This window comes from Dendrobates tinctorius, unplaced genomic scaffold (genome assembly GCF_039654945.1).
Source record: "Dendrobates tinctorius isolate UK_male_01 unplaced genomic scaffold, ASM3965494v1 ptg000060l, whole genome shotgun sequence".
Classification (NCBI taxonomy): Eukaryota; Metazoa; Chordata; class Amphibia; order Anura; family Dendrobatidae; genus Dendrobates; species Dendrobates tinctorius.
In genome coordinates, this window is record NW_027361728.1 from 81471443 (window position 1) to 81492500 (window position 21058).

Consider the following 21058-nt stretch of genomic DNA (forward strand, 5'->3'; position numbering starts at 1 on the left):
AAAAAAACTCTGACAAAACTAGGATTGCCATTGACTTGCATTGGACTCGTTACTGTGCGAGTAATCACTGGGAGACTCGCCGAGTAACGAGTCCAGCGAGTCCCTTAGGCTGTGTGCACACGCTGCGGATTCCGCTGCGTTTCCGCAGCGGTTTTGGCCGCTGCGGACACGCAGCAGTTTTAGCTGCGGTGTACAGTACCATTCATTTGAATGGGAAAACAAAAAACGCTGTGCCGACGCTGCGGAAAAAACCGCGCGGATTTGCTGCGGTTTTGAATCCGCAGAAAGAATTGCATGTTAATTCTTTCTGCGGAAACCGCTGCGGGTTCCTATCTCCACCATTGTGGAGATAGTGAATCCGCAGGACCAAACCGCAGGCAAAACCGCAGATAATCCGCAGGTCTTTGGACCTGCGGATTATCTGCGGTTTTTGCAAAATCCGTGCGGATTAATCCGCAGCGGATTCCGCAGCGTGTGCACGTACCCTTACTATTCGCCGAGTAACGAGTCCTAGCGAGTAGACTCGCCCATCCCTAGTGTGCGCCTCCATGTGCTGTGTCAGAAATGCTACTCCAGTCATTGACTGGAGTAACATTTCTGGCATAAAAACGTTGCCACTTTTCGTGAATTGGACAGAGGGACGTGAATGTGTTCCGTCCTTCTCCAGCTTCACCTGTTTTAGCAGAGCTGATCCAAAGTGGTGTAAAAGGCAAAAGTCGAGTTTCACAAAAATTTTGCAACTTTTTAAAGCTTTTACTCCATTTTTGTGGGGTAAATGCTTTGATGTATCGGCCCCATAAAGCTGCATAATTTTTGGGTGAACTTTATTATACCATTTAAAGCACCTTGTCTAATCAAACTCACTTTTTTGTTTATATTTACAACATTACAAATGTGTTTAATAAAGCTTAGCGAGACATTGTTCTCTTAGGCCCGTTTCACACTTACGTTGTCGGCGGTCAGCTGAAATCCGCCAAAGGTTCAAAACAACGGATCCGTTTATTGATGTACGGATGATAGCGGACCACATTGCAGTACGGATCCGTGGAAGATGGAAAGCGGCGTGATTTAAAGTGACCGCGGGCTGGAAGTTGAGGTTGATGCCAATCGCCGTGATAACGCCACCGCGATTTCGCGGCATCCTCGATCGCCACGATCTCACGGCATCTTCCATCGCCGCGTTATCGCCGCTGCCATCTTGCGGCATCTTCCATCGCCGTGATATCGCCGCTGCCATCTTGCGGCATCTTCCATCGCCGTGATATCGCCGCTGCCATCTCGCGGCATCTTCCATTGCCTCGATATCGCCACCATCTCGTGGCATCTTCCATCGCCACGATATCGCGCCATTTAACTCAAGGGCGTGAGTCGAAGCGAGCGAGTTCAGGTGAGGTAAGGATAGAGAGAGACTTTTCGTGGCTCCCGGGATGGCATTTCAGTGTTAAAACTGCTCCCGTGCAAACCTTCTGGGGCATGCGCAGTTACAAATAGCGGACCGTCAACCAAAAAAAACGTTGCAGTGTCCATCTGGTCTGCCCAGGAGCTGCGAAAGTTCTCACGGATCCGTCAAAAAACGGACCCAACGGACGATCATCAGTCAAAATCCGCCAATAATGTAATTCAATGGGAATAACGGCGGATCCACCAAAAAAAAAGCGGATCCGCTATTTTCAAAATTTGGCGGATTTTGACTGATTTCGAAAAACGGAAGTTTGAAACAGACCTATGCGATACATGTAGACCTGGACTCCAAATTACTAGTCTATAGTGTTTTAGGCATTATGACATATGGCAAAGGTCCATATAATGATTACCAAAACTAAGAAGACAAAGCGCAATTGAAATATCATACAGTGTGAGATGTCATCCCCCCACACACAGTGCGCTGATGAGTCTTAGATGTAATAGACGAAAAATGTCTGGAGCCGGAGTACGGTGTCTGTGATTTATATGAAGCTGAAGAAACTTGCATCCCATTCTTTTTAATGAATCCCGCAATTTTTGTGCACATGATGCTTTTTTTTCCGCGAAAAAAACGCATCACGGAAAAAAACACAGCATGATCATTAATTTTGCAGAAAAAAACTGCATTTCCAACTATATTCTATGAGCATGTGGATGCTCGTGTAAAAAAACGTGTAAAAAAACACGCGTTTTTCCTGGAAAGGAGTCTGTTTTTTTCTGCATACGTGGGTACATAGCCTTAATGATTTATTTTGGTTTTCCAGTATGTCCATAAAAAATATAAAAATATCGTCTGCCTAATTTTTTGACAAGCCGTCCATAAAAAATAAATAAGTCAAGTAGGCAACCCTGTGTTTGGGCCCTGCCTTAGTAAGGCAGGAGTTAAATGATTGGGGCCACCAGGGAAGACTTGAGTATACAGTATAAAAATAGGGGGTACATGCGGACCCTCGTGATGTGACCTGTAACCAGGCAGCTTGATGGAATGACTGCCCACGTCGACCCTCTGCTCAGTGAGGTTTTTGGACCAAGCACGGTTATTATTTCAGACATTTCCTATATTCATTATGACAAGTCAGCTCCTATACATTTCTGGATTGTCCACTGTGAACTTTATTTTGTTCCTCCCTTTTCTTAGGCCTGTTTCATACCTCCGTCGTTGGCGGTCAGTTGAAATCCGCCAAAGGTTCCAAACAACTGATCCGTCTCCTTTTCGTGACACACGGATGACAGCGGACCACGTTGCAGTACAGATCCGTGGAAGATGTAAGGCGGCGTGATTTAAAGGGACCGCGGGCTGGAAGTTCGACGCGATCTCGCGGCATTGCCCATCGCCGCGATATCTCATGGCCGGCGGCGATCCTCATGGCCGCAATCTCACGGCAATCCTCATGGCTGCCATCTCGCGGCGATCATCATGGCAATCTTAATGGCCACGATCTCGCGCCGATCATCGTGGCAATCTTCATTGCCGCGATCTCGCGTCAATCATCGCAACAATCTTCATGGCCGCGATCTTACGGCAATCATCACGGCAATCTTCATGGCCGCGATCTCCCGGCAATCTTGAGGACGTGATTGGAATCGAGGGAGCTCAGGTGAGATCGGGAGAGCGAGAGAGAGAATTTTAGCGGCTCCCGGGATGGCATTTCAGGGTTAAAACTGCTCCCGGCTTTCACCTTTCGGGCATGCGCAGTTAAAAATGGCGGACCGTCAACCAAAAAAAACGTTGCAGTATCCGTATGGTCCGCCCAGGAGCCGCTAAAATTTTCACGGATCCGTCAAAAAACGGACCCAACGGACGACCATCAGTCAAAATCCACCACTAATGCAAATCAATGGGGGGAAAAAACAGATCCGCCCCTTTTTTGGCGGATCTGTTTTTTATAAAATTGGCAGATTTTGACTGATGACCAAAAACGGAAGTGTGAAACAGGCCTTATTCTTCACAATTGACTGCTGATAGCAGAGTAGTGCCAGCATTTAATGAGTGTGGTTGTGATGATGCGCGTTCATTCCCTACATGAATACCTCGGGACTGACCCCTCCTACTTGCTGATACTTCGCCCCCATTCTACGCTTTGTTGTGAGGCTCCTTGGTGGTTCCGGATTTGTTTTCACAACCTTCTTGTATGCCTGGACTCTGCCCAATGATAACCTCATTCATTGCTCGCAGATGTGCCGTCTCTTCACAAACAAGTCACTGTTCTGCTGGAAACAAGCCTACAGTCACAGACAATTTTTATAGTGCATTCAGAAAATCCTTTAATGCTTCAATGACACTTTTACACCTTAAAGCGCCCCAGATGCCTCCACATAATGGAAATACATGACAGCGAATAGCCGCAGTTAGATTACATTTTGTGTTTTACATCCAAACAAGTTTCCAAACTAATTAATCATTTCATATACGTTTATAGGCATTGGCATTTTGTTTTTCGGGTGCCGCTTTTCAGCTGTCCTCTACATTTAAAGAGAATCTGCCACCAGATTTTTGACGCCTAATCTGAGAGCAGTATAATGTAGAGACAGAGAACCTAAATCCAGTGATGTGTCACTTACTGAGCTGCTTGCTGTAGTTTTGATAAAATCACTGTACTATCAGCAGGAGATTATCACTAGAGGACTAGGTAGTCCTCCATATTCATGAGCTCTGTATAACTCCGCCCCCACCGCTGATTGGCAGCGTTTTGCCTATTCTAGGAGAATTAATCCAGCTCAGCAGTATAAAACCTTCACATTTTTTTCTTGAAATAAAATAAAAAGAAAGTTAAAGGTTTTATACCGTTGAGTTGGATATCTTCTACTACATTCTGATTACCACTGTGGGCGGCATCGACGTTCATTCTGTGCTCTCGAGGGACTAGGCATCTGCGGTTATCTGGCTTTTTAACTTTTTGCCTATGCAGTGTACAAAAAAAAAGCTGTCAATCAATGTTGTAGCCGGGTTATACAGAACTCAGCATTCAGAGATCTGGTAGATGTAGCCAATAAAGCAGTGATTGTATGAGAAGTACAGCATCCATCCCTATAAGTGATATATCTCTCGATTCAGGGTCTCTGCTCCTACATTATGCTGCTCTCGGATAGGGTAGCGAAAACCTGCTGACAGATTCCATTTAAAGCTATTTTGTTGGCTGCCTGGCGCCACCACTAAAGGGCGCTAAGGAGCTAACTGCATTTAGTATATACAATATAGTCTCCAATAATTTAGGGAGTTTCTCTTGTAATTTATGTCTATATAGTGGTAAGAAAAGAAAAAACAAGCTATGACTGCAAAATATTGTAGACGTGTTAAAAATATATTAGCATGGAAGTATCTTATAGAGGTGAATACATCATAGCGCCAGCCCGAGTTTATGCTTTAGCTGAAAGTGTCCTTTCATGATTGACATCCCTAAAGGTTGAAATGAACAATCGAAATCCTCTCCCCCAGGATTGAGCTGCCAGCACCGTCCCTCCTCCATGTGGAACGTGTTCTTTTATAGAGTTTCTTACAGATGATAAATCAAAGCCGTCAGATCCCGGCTACAATTTTTCGTTTTATATATCCCCAGTTATGACACTACGTTTTCATGTGTCCTATAATAGGTTGTGAATCTTTGTTGTAAGACCTCGAGTCCCTTATCTAACTCCACTCGACTATGATTTTTTTCTGGTTGAGCAGCGACTTTCCTTTGCTGGATTTGTGTCTAGTTTTATATGTAGTGGATCAGTCAGCTCATAAGGGCCACGTGTCACTACTATAGCTCAGCACTAGGAGCAGTCAGAGATGTTGAGCTTCTTTTCTGCAAGGAGTGTAGAAGGAATAACCCCACATATAGTTTATAGGTTCTGAGTATTCTCCCCTTCTTCTTCTACCCCTCAGGCGTGTAATTCACTGCTGAGAGCACTCTGCCCATGAATGCACAGGACTCATAAACTATGAGTCCAATTCATCAAAGCTTTAACACCAGTATTCTGGCCTGAAAAGCTTTGACGAGTCATATCATTTTGGCGCAACTTGAGACTACGCTAAATTTTGAGACTTTTGGTGTTTTCACGCCGTTTGCGCTCACCTCCAACAAAGGGGACGTAGATGAGCAAGGACGACGGTCTGACAGCCACCTCTCATCGAATTTATGTAGATTGGTGGTGGTCAATCTTACTCTGGAAGGGACTGGAGGAGGACTTGTGGTGAGGTGTAGACAAAGGTGTGCACCTCTTCATGAATCAGGAACATGGGATGAATGGCATACTCCTCTGTGTGTGCCTCTGAACAAGTCCTACTCCAGTCCCTGCTAGAGTACAATTTGTGGCTTAGTGAACACCACCAATCTACATAAATTTGGTCATGTTGCCAGGCCCTCGTCCCGCTCACTCCCCCCCACTTCATGAATCAGGAGCATCTGACTCCAGTACATCTCCTCATCCAATCTGGTGTGAACAACGCCGCTCTTGATGAATGTGCATAGTGTTTGCATGCAGAGCTGTGGAGTCGGTAAGCCAAACCTGCGACTCCGACTCCTCAATTTCCCTTACACCGACTCCGACTCCCACATATATTGCTTATATTTAAGTGAAAAATTTATTGTAGTACAATGTGAACATCAGACATTTAATCATTTTTATGATCCAATAATCAAGATATTTAGATAGAACATAATATATATTTATTGGAATACAACTTTAGAACACAAAAAACTGTAATAAATTGTAAATATGTAATACACTTTGTAATATCGATTACATATATACAGTACAGACCAAAAGTATGGACACACCTTCTCATTCAAAGAGTTTTCTTTCATTTCATGACTATGAAAATTGTAGATTCAAACTGAAGGCATCAAATCTATGAATTAACACGTGGAATTATATAATTAACAAAAAAGTGTGAAACAACTGAAAATATGTCTTATAGTCTAGGTTCTTCCAAGTAGCCACCTTTTGCTTTGATTACTGCTTTGCACACTCTTGGCATTCTCTTGATGAGCTTCAAGAGGTAGTCACCAGAAATAGTCTTCCAACAGTCTTGAAGGAGTTCCCAGAGATGATTAGCACTTGTTGGCCCTTTTGCCTTCACTCGGCGGTCCAGCTCACCCCAAACCATCTCGATTGGGTTCAGGTCTGGTGACTGTGGAGGCCAGGTCATCTGGCGTAGCACCCCATCACTCTCCTTCTTGGTCAAATAGCCCTTACACAACCTGGAGGTGTGTTTGGGGTCATTGTCCTGTTGAAAAATAAATGATGGTCCAACTAAACGCAAACCGGATGGAATAGCATGCCGCTGCAAGATGCTGTGGTAGCCATAATGGTTCAGTATGCCTTCAATTTTGAATAAATCCACAACAGTGTCACCAGCGAAGCACCCCCACACCATCACACAAACTCCTCCATGCTTCACGGTGGGAACCAGGCATGTAGAGTCCATCCGTTCATCTTTTCTGCATCTCACAAAGACACTGTCGTTGGAACCAAAGATCTCAAATTTGGACTCATCAGACCAAAGCACAGATTTCCACTGGTCTAATGTCCATTCCTTGTGTTTTTTAGCCCAAACAAGTCTCTTCTGCTTGTTGCCTGTCCTTAGCAGTGGTTTCCTAGCAGCTATTTTACCATGAAGGCCTGCTGCACAAAGTCTTCTCTTAACAGTTGTGGTAGAGATGTGTCTGCTGCTAGAACTCTGTGTGGCATTGACCTGGTCTCTAATCTGAGCTGCTGTTAACCTGCGATTTCTGAGGCTGGTGACTCGGATGAACTTATCCTCCGCAGCAGAGGTGACTCATGGTCTTCCTTTCCTGGGGCGGTCCTCACGTGAGCCAGTTTCTTTGTAGCGCTTGATGGTTTTTGCCACTGCACTTGGGACACTTTCAAAGTTTTCCCAATTTTTCAGACTGACTGACCTTCATTTCTTATAGTAATGATGGCCACTCGTTTTTCTTTACTTAGCTGCTTTTTTCTTGCCATAATACAAATTCTAACAGTCTATTCAGTAGGACTATCAGCTGTGTATCCACCAGACTTCTGCACAACACAACTGATGGTCCTAACCCCATTTATAAGGCAAGAAATCCCACTTATTAAACCTGACAGGGCACACCTGTGAAGTGAAAACCATTTCCGGTGACTACCTCTTGAAGCTCAACAAGAGAATGCAAAGAGTGTGCATAGCAGTAATCAAAGCAAAAGGTGGCTACTTGGAAGAACCTAGAATATAAGACATATTTTCAGTTGTTTCACACTTTTTTGTTAATTATATAATTCTACATGTGTTAATTCATAGTTTTGATGCCTTCAGAGTGAATCTACAATATTCATAGTCATGAAAATAAAGAAAACTCTTTGAATGAGAAGGTGTATCCAAACTTTTGGTCTGTACTGTATGTATGTATGTATATGTGTGTGTGTGTGTGTGTGTATGTATATGTATGTATATATATATATATATATATATATATATATATATATATACTTATCTCAGCTAAGACAAACCCTAGATCCTCAGGCTACATTCACACCATGGGCGTAGCCAGGATCAAACCTGGGGGGGGCAGAACCTCATACTTTTCCGCAGAACCTCATACTGCACACTCCTACACTTGAAAATAAAGCCTGCACCATAAGAAGATGTGGTGCTGTGGTGATGAATGCAGTCCAACTATCAATTGATGTTGATGTGTTACTAAGGATGAGCAATGTCTGTCCTGGGCGTCCATTTGGCAGCTATGAGGTGTACCTGACTGGTGCTAAAAAAAAAAGAAGTGTTAGTCTGTGTGCTACCCGGCTTTCATTCTTTTTGGTACAGATAAGATATGGATAGACAGATATGGATAAATGGATAGATAGAGCAGATTTCTAATCTGTTTTTGCTATTGAAAACATTATCTATGAGCTCAAAAACCTTTCAGGTGATGCGGTTTTTTAAAAAGCTGATCTGCTTTTGCAGCTGAAAAACGTATCCTAAAAAAATGCAGGAAAAGCGTTGTGTGTGAATGTAGCCTTAGATCAGGAATAGAACAGCGATTTATAGGACATTTCATAACTTTCCCAAATTCCTCTGAAAAAATATTCAGCACATCCTGCATTGAATTACTGTACCCAATTTATTATATATTTTAGGAGTCGGAGTCGGTCCATTTTATTCTGACTCTGACTCCACCAAAATGAGCACCGACTCCACGACTCCGACTCCACAGCCTTGTTTGCATGTAGTACTCATAGTGGACAAATGGCCAACGTTTTTTTGTGCTGTTTTAGATACTAGAAAACAGATCTGTAGATGCAGTAATAAAATGCCGTCTTATAGCAGCATATTAAGGTGACAGATGCTTTTTAAGGTAGCACTCTACTGTGTGATATCCACCTGGTGGGAAGCAGGACTCCCTCTTGGGTGTTGCTTCAGTCTCCTTGTCCTGCTCCGGCCCCTCAGCATCTACAACAGACATAGCCAGTATTTCATCTTAGTCTATGGCCTTCCGGGGGATTCATTGGTATTACAGCAATATAAAAGGTATGTTTAGTGGAACTATACAAATTCCTGATGTTATTTGGTGCTTTACAAATGAGGCCAACTACTGTAATAGTAGATAACAAATTTGGAAAATTCTGTTATTGTACTTTTACTTTCCAAATGTAGCATTTGCCTGACGGATGGATGCCTAATGTTTCCTTTTTTCCTGTGACAGTATACTGGAAGTGACTTTAAATGGGTTGATGGAGGAAAACCACTATTTAAAGTATCAACAATAGTTGTATCAACCATTTATACTCAGGTGAGAGCTTCTTCTACGATGTTTCTAGTTCAGGTATAGAAGGTATGCCCCCACCAAACATATTACACTGCTGTTGTATTTTTTTATAAACTGCAACCAGTGATTCATATAAAGGGTCGCGTTTTAAGAAGAGATCTATATTCCTTTTTTAAAAAATTTTTTGTATCAATAAAATGGAATTTTAATATGGATCTCTTCTTAAAACGGGACCGTTTATTTGAATCGGTGGTTGCAGTTTACATTGTGTGTAAATAGCTTTTTGAAGTGCCATTATCACTTTGAATGGATATTTTGTGGTTAACTGTTGTATTTTTGTTCATTTTAGGATCCATATCTAAATAACTTTTTCCAGCAATGCCAAAAACGAGAACACGACCTGTCAAAGCCTCCATCCCTGAACTTTCTGGTGTCTTGTAAGGTACGACTAGACCAAAATTACAAATTATCATTTTTTTTTCTTCATTTTTGTATATTTGCACATGTTTAAAGCAAGTCGATCATTTTACATTGGAGACAAATTTGACATGTCTGATCATCTTGCAGTGAATCTTCAGTATTATCATCAATTGTGTGCCTTTTGTAGCCCTTACATTATTATACCCTCATGAAGTTGATGGTGTTTCTGTCCAAAGAAAAATCCTCAAACTCTGGACCCCCAATAACATAATGCTTAAGTGCCATCCATTCCAGATCAGAAATTACCAGTCTGTTAGTTTTCCTCTGCTATATTCATAATATATTCACTAATGGCAATTCCAATTTATTTTAGGGGTAAGTTGTAATACTTTTATGATTTTCCGTTCCCAGAACCTGCTGAATATTGAGAAGATCCACATGGTTATAAGCTTTCTCCCAGTTTTGTTCAATCAACTCTTTCATGTTCTGACCAAGAATAACAATGATGATGATGTGATCACAGTTACTACAAGGTACTATTATTAATGGGTCATGGAGAAGTCATTGTTCCTGCTCAGAAGAAGGGGGTCCATGTCTTCCAGAAACAGCGCCATATCTGTCTGTGTCTGGTATTGCCGATCAGATCTATTAAAAGATTGGGTCTGTGCAGCAATAAAAGACATAACCTGTCGACAATTGGGACACTGTTTTTGGAACAAAAAGTTATGTTTGTATATACTTTATCATTTTAACATATACGTCTACAATTATTTTGTTAGTAAACGTTTTTTTATCATTTTTGCCATTCACTGAAAAACATGCAGATGTATAATCGTGCAGAATTCTCTGACTGTGATTGAGGGAAATATATATGGACCCTATTGATTTAATAATGGAGTCCTCTAGGTTCAGTCTTCAGTTTTGATGGAAAGAATTACGCTGGACGTTTATAGGTACTGTTGCCACAGCCATGTGTCTGTATCCTAGGCCTTAGGCTGGGGTCACACTGTGTTAAGGCAGTCTGTTTAACGGATTGCGTTACACTGCGTCATAGCGCAGTGTAACGCAATCCGTTAACGCTGCCATTCACTTCCATTAGGAGCGCATAAATCGGCATGCGCTAGCGATGTGCTGTCATTCTGTGACGGACCCTCGGACGCGGGCTGCAGCGTCCGTGGGTCCGTCACCGCTAGCGCAGATGAAGCATCTGCGCTATCGTTATAGCATAACGCGATCGCGTTATGCTATAGCGTTAACGCAGCCTGTCAATGCTTTGCATTGAACAGACTGCTTTAACGCAGTATGAACCTGGTCTTAGGGATAGGTTACAATATATTGTGATTGTATGTATTCTGTATATTCCTTGGGGTGTGCAGATGTCTGTCTGTTACTCATGTTATGTGAATTTTTATGCCCTTTTTAGACTTTTTTAAAGTATTAGAAAAGGTATTGAATTAAAGGGACTTAAAATGTAAAATAAGTGAAATATGTGAAATAGCCCTGCTCTTATACTGTGAAACCTGAGGAAGAGTGTGTACTGTAGTTCTCTGTCATTGTATACATGAACCAGAAGGCTCAGAAACAAAGGTCCCTCACCATAAGGAGGTGTGCTACTCCCTAACCTCACCCAGTATTTTACATGTGCCCGCACAGAGAGCATCCCTAGTCAAATCCATTAGTGTTCCCACATAACCATGGCTCCTTCATGGCCCCTACACAGTATGATGCCCCACACAGTATTATGTCATCGTAGTGTCCACTACAGACTGTATAATGTCCCTCAACACTTAGTGAGATGACGCCATCAGTAGATTCCCCAACATATAGTATGATGTTCCCACAGTCCTCTTACACACAGTGTAATGTTCCCATCAGTACATTACCTCACACACAATGTGATTCCCCCAATTCAAAGTATGATGTCCCCTGAGCGCTCCCACACACAGTATGATGTCTCCACAGTACCCCCACATACTGTATGATGTCATCAACATTACATTCCTGACAGTATATTTTCCTCACAGTGCCCTCCACACACAGTATTATGTCCTGACAGACCCCCCACACTCTGTGAGATGTCAATATCAATACATTCCCCCGCACAGAATGATGTCCCCACAGTTCCCCTACACACTGTATACAGTCCCCCTCAGTGTATTCCCTCACAAACGGTGTGATGTTTCTCCACACACAGTAGGATGTCTCCACAGCACCCACACACTGTATGATGTCCTCACAGTGCCCTCCACACACAGTATTATGTCCTGACAGACCCCCCACACTTTGTGAGATGTCAATATCAATACATTCCCCCGCACAGAATGATGTCCCCAGAGTTCCCCTACACACTGTATACAGTCCCCCTCAGTATATTCCCTCACAAACGGTGTGATGTTTCTCCACACACAGTAGGATGTCTCCACAGCACCCACACACTGTATGATGTCCTCACCGTGCCCACCACACACAGTATGATGCCCCAATTGTGATTTGCTATTTAAGAAAGTATTTAGAAATTGTATTTTTGATGACATTTCCTTTAGTTTAGTATTTTTTTCTTTTCCTGAAAATCACCTTTAAATTCAGTTATAACTCACTGTTCTCCTCAGCCAGTATATTGTCTTTTATATTTGTTTAGGGGATTTGGAGTTTTGTATCACACAGTATTTTAGACTTAAAAATATCACCATGAAAAAAGGTAGAAATTCACTTTACTTCTTTTTTATTAACCAGCCTATCACCCTTTTAAATTAAATAAAGAAGGAACACATTTGTATCGGAGAGTTAAAATCTCCAAAGATTTGAAATCCATTAACAGTAATGCACATCTCTGTGCCAGGGTTTATCTGAAGGCTTTCAGCTGCTTATGGAAATTGTATTTAAGCTGATCTGAAATAGACACTTCTGCCACCTGCCATTCTGTAGATCTATTCATCATTATCATTGTATTTTTTGTATATTTCCAATCGTGCCAATTCTTGTTTTTTTCCTTTATACCGTAGGGTCCTAACAGACATTGTAGCTAAATGTCATGAAGAGCAGCTGGAGCACTATGTCCATTCCTATGTGAAGGTAAGAGGAGTCCTGGAAAGAAATTACCCTTCATTTCTCCCCTCATGCAAAACATTAGCACAGTTGAGGACGCACATAATTGGAATCTCTGTTAAACAGTATTTTTCACCATGTAATGGATTTTCTTTCAGCATAACTATTAGACCACATTCAGTATTTGGTCAGTATTTTACCTCAGTATTTGTAAGCCAAAATCAGGAGTGGAACAATCAGAGGAAAAGTATAATAGAAACACATCACCACTTCTGTATTTATCACCCAGTTCTAGTTTTGACTTACAAATACTGAGGTAAAATACTGACCAAATACTGAACGTGTGAACGTGACCTTAGGTGTTATCAACATCTAATATAACATCCATGTATTAACTATACAATTTATTTTTTTCTCCATTTTTTACATTAGTATGTGTTTAAAGCACAATCATATGGAGTCCAGACAGTCCATGAAGAACTTGCCAAAGGGGTGACAAGCCTTCTAAAATGCAATGAGCTTAATACAATTAAGTTTGTACTAAGGGTAAGTTCTGTAATTGTAAAGTATATATCTGAAAATGATAGAGCTGTGTACAGGAAAATAAAGAGTATTCATAGTATAATGAAAAGCTATGAAACGTTCTGAATTTCTTTGGAGCAATTTATTCTTCCTCCAACACCAGTTTTCTTCAGAATAGACCTCACTTCCCTGCACGGTTGCTACAACATGTTTCCATCCAGCCTTAGGGCGGCTTGGACAGTCTCTGCAGGAATTTATCCCTGCTGTGTCCTGCAGAGATCTGGCTCTCCAGCCTATCCCATACGAGCAGGTTCTGTTTATGGCAGCTCCTCCCAACATTCCTCGTCTGAATGTTGGTTCCTTTCCTGCTTGTTTCTGTGCATGCTATCCTGTATTCTGATTCTTGTTACCGGCTCAGCTAGTTACCTTTCTGTCTGACCTTTCCGTTCCTGACCCCGGCTATTCATACTGATTGTGCTGCCTGCCCAACCTTGGTCCGTTTGACCACACTTTGTCTTTACCCTCCTGTACCGTGCCTTTGACCCTTTGGTCAGCTGTTGCAGATCCAGCGACTGTCCTGGTGTAGTACCTGGTGACTACCTGCGGCCAAGCCTATTCTCACCCCTAGAGGCTCTTCTGAACATCAGATAGCCACTTCAGGGTAAGTCCGGCCTGTGGCGCAGTGGGTCCACACCCACCAGCGTTACGTTAAGCCGGCTATTCAAAAGAAGATCCTAAGATCCTCGCATTGCAGGAGTAGGAGGCGAATTCTCAATGCTCCCATTCCTGTGAATCATTGTAATTCCACTACTTTTTTCATAATTCCATGGCAGTTAGATGCTGTTATCAAGTCCTAGACATAAGCAACCGGTCTTCCAAGAGAACAAAAGGATCAGGCACTTAAATTGTATCTGCCTGTTCTCTCCCCTGACATCATCTGTCGGGAGAGAGTCAAGATGTACATTAGATACTTGGCCAATCCCGACTAAATTAAATATTATTATTTATTTATATAGCACCATAGATTCCATGGTGCTGTACATGAGAAGGGGTAACATGCAAAGTACAGATATCACTTACAGTAAACAAATTAACAATCACAGACTGATATAGAGGGGAGAGAGGACCCTGCCCTTTCGGGCTTACATTCTACAGGATGGTGGGGAAGGGGACAGTAGGTTGGGGGGTTGCAGCAGCTCCAGTGATGGTGAGGCGGCAGCTCCAGTAGTGATGAGAAGGCAGTGGGGATCATTGCAGACTGTAAGCTTTCCTGAAGAGATGGGTTTTCGGGTTCCGTCTGAAGGATCCGAGTGTGGTTGATAGTCGGACGTGTTGGGGCAAAGAATTCCAGAGGATGGGGGCTATTCGGGAGAAGTCTTGGAGGCGGTTGGGTGAGGAGCGAATAAGTGTGGAGGAGAGGAGGTCTTGAGAGGATCGGAGATTACGTGAGGGAAGATATCGGGAGATTAGTTCAGAGATATATGGAGGAGACAAGTTATAGATGGCCTTGTAGGTCAGTATTAGTAATTTGAATTGGATACGCTGAGGGAATGGAAGCCAGTGAAGAGATTTGCAGAGGGGAGAAGCGGAGGAGTAGCGAGGAGAGAGATTAATTAGTCGTGTGGCAGAGTTAAGAATGGACTGGAGAGGTGCGAGGGTGTTAGCAGGGAGGCCACAGAAGGCCACAAAAATTGCTCTTGAGATTTCCTTCAGTAAGCCTGTAAAATAATGTGTAATATCACCAGTAAATAGGAAAATACAAAGTTTTATGGTGTCTGCAAAAGAGGATGAAACACAGGATCCATAATGGGTGTAAAAGTTGCACTTACACCCAGGACCGCAAGACACTGAGGTTGCACTCGCAGCAGCCCATTCCCCAGTGGTTCTCAGCCTGGACGGTCGCATCTTGGCACCAGCTGTCAGCTTCAGCAAGATTGGGTAACAAGAATAGAGGGGTCCCCACACCGGATTTTTTAATTATTTAAATAAATAATTTAAAAAAAATGACATGAGGTCCCCCCATTTTTGACAACCAGCCTTGCTAAAGTAGACAGCTGGGGGCTGGTATTCTCAGGCTGGTAAGTGGCCATGGATATTGCCCCCCCAGCCTAAAAATGGCAGCCCAGAGCCGCCCAGAAAAGGCACATCTATTAGATGCACCAATTCTGGTGCTTTGCCCGGCTCTTCCCACTTGCCCTGTAGTGGTGGCAATTGGGGTTCATATTTGTGGGGTTGATGTCACCTTTGAATTGTCAGGTGATATCAAGCCCCAAGGTTAGTAATGGAGAGGCATCAATAAGACGCCCCCATTACTAACCCCATAGTCACATTGTACAAAAACACACATACTAAGAATAAAGTCTTTTAACTGAAAAAATTACACCTACTCCTTTAATAATCTTAACTAAACCATACTTATGACCTCGCCTAATTCCACCGAAGCCCTCATTCTCCTGTAATAAAACTAAAAAAACAACAATACACCATACCTGTGTGTTGTTCTGTCCCACACCGTAATCCATGTCTGGAGGATTAATAGTTTTCAACCTGGATGATGCCAAGATGCGACTTCCCAGGCTGAGAACCACTGGTGGCTGAACTGCTGCAAGCTCAACCTCAATGACTAGCGGTGACGTCACTGAGGCTGCGTTCAGTAAATGGCTCCATGGGTTTTAACACCTTTCCAGGCTATAAACCTCGACCACCAGCCGTCGGCTTTCCCTCTGCTAGTTAGGAAAATTACACAGGAGCTCACGCCATTTTTTTTCAGAAAAATTATCTTTTATTAATTAAATACTTGTACAGTAAGCTGCACACACACTGTACTAACTGTATTTGTCACAGACATCTGTATATCTACCTATTCTATATGTATTTACTGTATGTAATCCATCTCTTCTATCCTGTCAGCTCCTGCAGTTATTTCACACTACCGTGGCTGCTTAATTGCTGGATTTCCTTCTATCTATGTAATATATATACACATATTAGATGGAGGCCCTATCGCATCGGGAGGGCGGTAATGTCACAATGGGGACAGGCTTTGCCGTGTTGAGAATCTCTCCCCCCCAAGTGCTCACCCACCTATCCACTCTCTCTTTCCCCATGTGCTGACTTCTCCCGTCTGTGCTCTCTTCTTTGACCTGTCTACCCCATGTGCTATCCCCCTTGTCTGACACAGACAATTTTTAAAATTAACTTTCGTTTGTGGGAAAACCCTTTTAATGTGACCGGCTTCCCTCTGCTTGTAGACACGTCGCGCATCTGCCGCCGGGATCAGCTGAATGATTCACTGCACCTGCGTGAATTCCGATGGTGTTCCTCTGGTGGTACCGCGCAAGAGGCTGCGTGAGTGTGAGAGGATGAGAGTGTGGTGCGTACGGTGTATAGAATGTGTGTGTGGTGCGACGGTGTTCCGCTGGTGGTACCGTGCAATAGATTAGTACGAGCAGCAGTTTCCTTATTGAGACACCCATCACTTGGATGTCCGAATATGTCGGCCGGTGAACTTCCTCCGCTTGGAATTCTGGGATACGGTGACATCTGGACAGAACAGGAAATGAAAACATTACAAGGCAATTATATATATATATATATATATATATATATATATATATATATATGTGTGTGTGTCACTGACATATATATATATATATATATATATATATGTATGTATGTATGTACTGTATTCTATGTGTATATATCTATTCTAACCTGTCAGTGTGATTTTACAGAACGTGGCTTGCGGCTTTTATTCTATCTTTTACCGAATGTTACCGACTTTTTCTGATTTTAAGAAAAATGCTCGGGTTTCCGATCACGAATCCAAATGTACCATATTCGTGCCGAATTTTTGTTTGGCGATTGTTTTCCGGACATATTCACTCATCACATGTTGTGTGCACATACCCTTAAAAATACACATGGTTAGTGGGGAGCCCTGTTTTGGATTTTGCCTTGTGGCCCTAGAGATATGCAGGACATTACGCTTTTTGTAGCCATATAGTCCTGTGAGTGTATAAACGCCTATTGGATGCCACTGTGCAGGAAGCCGATGGGCCATATCATTCTGCACACAGTATCCTACTCAGCATGCTGGAGGCAGGTTCTGTAAGATTAGAGACATGCTTCCTAGGGATAACACTGGATTTGTATTCTATTCACAGCACTCCCAGTTTTTTTTCGAGATAATTATCAAGTCCATGGCTCAACATCTCCATGATAAGGACATGATGCAGGTAAATTGCTGATATATGTTTTGTCACGGGACTAAGCTGCAGAATTAATTGAAGACAGCGGCATTCATTTCTATTCTTAAGGTACTGTCACACTTAGCGATGTACCAGCGATCCCAACCAGCCATATGACGCGGTCAGGATCGCTGGTACATCGCTAAGTGGTCACTAGTGAGCTGCCACACAGGCAGATCTCACCAGCGACATCGCTGGGGACGGGGGTCGCTACTTACCTGTCACACTAGGCGATACTGCGTCCTCCCGCCCGGCTCCACGCTCGTCGCTCGTCTCTTTACAGGAAGCTGGCGACGAGAAACAGTCCAGGACGTTCTCGCATGATCAGCGATAACCAGCGGGGGAGCGGGTTGTAGGTAAGTATCACACTTAGCGATATCACTAGCAATATCGCTATAACGTCACAAGTTATAGCGATATTGCTAGCGATATCGCTAAGTGTGACAGGCCCTTTAGGCTACGTCCCCACGATGATTACTTAGGGAGTTTTTAACAATGCAGACTTTCTGCACCTATTAGGTAAGTTAGTTTACTTTGTTTTCTTAATTGTGTTTTTCTGTGGTTCTTTTTTACATGTATTTTTATCATGTTTTTGATGCTGCGGTTTTTATCTCCTTTTGGAATCTTATGTTTTAAATAAAGCTTTTTTCCTTTGCTACTTCCTGACGTTTGGCTTTGACAAAACTTTATTAATACATTCTTGTGCGGATTACATGCGTTTTTGGCATGAAGAAAAAAGCGACTTGCCCATGAACTGGGAACACCACAAATATGAATCATGTATTAAACAAAAATGTATTTTATTAACACAAAAGGCACAGACATGAGACAACACTATATCCATAAAAAACAATTAAAAACATGCAAGAAATGCAAAGAACTGGTCATGTCATATAATAATGCAATGACCCTCCCACATCCAAAATCCCACAGATGGAAACAGTTATGTTGGAACAAAATCTGCTCCACGCACTCAATGTGCAAAAATGAACACTTTGTAATACAATTTTATATGAATAATAAAGAACCCTGCACACTGTTCATGGCACATACAAATAGAGTGCTAAGTCTATAATACAATGTCATGTAAAAGATCAAGGACCTAGCATACTACAAACATGACTATTCATAGCACCATGCAGAAAAGGTTTAAGCCTGTATAATAGGAAAATAAAATGTCTACATATAGCCAAGTGGATGCAGCAAATGCTGCATGTTACCAACACATGAAGGGCAGAGAACCAGGTCGATCAAGAGACTCCTTAAAGCATGAAAATGCCTGACAAAATAAAGTGCCTAGTGCAGCTGTGGGATAAGGTGGTGGGGGGAGCAAAACCCCACGCGTATCGCCACTACCCAGGTGGCTTTCTCAAGGGAGAATGAAGTGCTGTACATCTGAATGTGCCAGAGGTATTTATGTAAATAGCACATGTGTAGAATAATCAAAAAGAACTTTAATGAGATGAGGTGTCCGGGAGTTTGCGCGGTCGCGGCCATCTTGTCGGCGTCAGAGAGAATGTAAATAAAGTTAGGCAAAACAGTTACACAGTGCATGTGCCGAGTCCATAGTTAAGCATGTGCGCAGATGGCATGCCTGAGCCTTGTCACAATATAAGGCTGAATCCCCATTACGGGGAGAGAACAATTAAACAGCACATGTGCCGGTTCCACAATTGGGCGCACGCGCTAACGGCGTATTCAAGCCCTTTCACAATAAAGATTTTATCCCCATTATATGGTGACGCTAGACGGTCAGGCCACGCATGCGCTATATGCGCAGACGACATACTTACACCCTGTCGCAATAAGAACTAAATCTCTGATACAGAGAGGGCAGTCAATACAGTGCATGCGCCAGTTCAATGATGAAGCGCGTGCGTAGACGGCATATTACAGCCCTGCCACAGTGAGATTTTTTTTTATATATATATATATATATATATATATATATATTCCTATTACAGGGAGTTATCGCACGCTCAAAACACGCATGCGCTGCATGAAATAAGGAGTGCTGTGCACTAATGATGATTGGACATTAGACATGTATATATAAGAATGCTGGATTTCACCATTTAATCATACAGAATGATTATTTAGGATGCCAAAGGGATATTTGACGCGCTTTACCCTGATGATGGACAAATATTAGAGACAAAGTTTCCAAACATAATATTGAACATGATTCTAAAGTCAATATAGGATTTCTTTTAGTAAATAATGAATAATACATGAAGGGAGAAGCATCTCAGGACCATCAAACATGCCTGAGCTAGGCATTCACATTCACCAACTTCGTGTACTATCACAATGTGAACATAGTCTTAATTGCAAAAAAGGAGGAAATCAAGCAATCAAACAGTGCATGTGCCAAAGAAAACCTTAATTCGATCAGCAGTAGTCGAGGAACATCAAACATATATGTACATCCTGAAATATGAGCACAAATGCAAAAAATGATTGCCATATCATGAAAAAATTGACATAATATTGACACATCAAGATGAAAAAGCCTCCAAAATAATTTTGGGACCAAAATTATCATTGGGCATGAATGTTCAAGACACAATGACGTGTCAAAAAAGGACTCATCACACAAAAAAAAAAAAAAAAATCATCACACAAATAAAATCACAAGCGTCTGATCTATATATTGTACGCGCTCTAAGACCCAGTGATGTGCAATGAATACATGTAAAAATGAATAAAAATAAGTCACCAAGGTGCGCATATATAGATAGCGCATGAAAAAAACCCCAGGTTAAACACTTGACACTGACTGGGCAAGACGTATATTTTGGGAGTGGAGTAAGGCCGGAGTCACACTGGCGAGGAATACGGGAGAGTGAGAGGCACAAAAAGCACGCATTAGACACGGACCAATGATTCTCTATGGGGTCCCTCGCACCAGCCGTATATTTCTCCTCAGTATCCTACGCTCCGTGCCACTCGCAGCATGCTGCGATTGTCAGCGTACTACGCCCGTAGTACGCCAATGCAAGTCTATGGGTGCGCAAAAAATACGGATTGCACACGGACCACACATGTGACTTGCGAGAAATACGCACCCGGTGTCTTTTAGCAAAGCCGGCAATTCAGTGCGCTATACAGTAAACTCACACTGACAGGTTTAATAAAGAAATGAAAGAATAGATATAGACACATAGAATACATATATATATATATATACACGCATTCTATGTGTCTATATCTATTCTTTCATTTCTTTATTAAAACTGTCATAGGGCTCCATTATATGTCCATTTTGCAAGCCTGCGAGAAAATCTCGTCATACGGATGCCATACGGATGCTTACATGCGCAAAATACGCGACCACACCTTGATTACGGATGACATACGGAGCACTGTTTAGGGGTCTGTCATCCGTATTACGCATGTAAAATACTGACTGTATTTTGCGCAGGTTAGTGTGACTCCAGCCTAAGATATACTTCAGCCAAGGTGGAGTCTAAATAGAAATGCAACAGCTGAGTTGACAGCCAGAATGGTCAGCAAAAGGAATGCGTCGCTCACACGCAATGATGAGCAACAGTTTTTTTGCAAACAAATCATGCAAAAAATCCTATCTTGATGAAAAAAATTTTTTTTTCTTTTTAATATTGTTTT

The 21058-nt window shown here is 42.3% G+C and overlaps 1 protein-coding gene across 6 annotated transcripts in view; it reads left to right on the top strand.

Annotated features, from left to right (window-relative positions):
- The window catches only part of DOCK10 (dedicator of cytokinesis 10), a 387536-nt gene that overhangs the window by 230112 nt on the left and 136366 nt on the right, over nt 1-21058 (top strand). For all 6 annotated transcript variants that reach the window (XM_073579093.1, XM_073579089.1, XM_073579094.1 and 3 more), the window contains exons 22-27: nt 9132-9218; nt 9544-9636; nt 10026-10147; nt 12617-12686; nt 13092-13205; nt 17348-17419. In XM_073579093.1, the coding sequence (XP_073435194.1) occupies nt 9132-9218; nt 9544-9636; nt 10026-10147; nt 12617-12686; nt 13092-13205; nt 17348-17419 (558 nt within the window). The remainder of the gene's footprint in view (nt 1-9131; nt 9219-9543; nt 9637-10025; nt 10148-12616; nt 12687-13091; nt 13206-17347; nt 17420-21058) is intronic.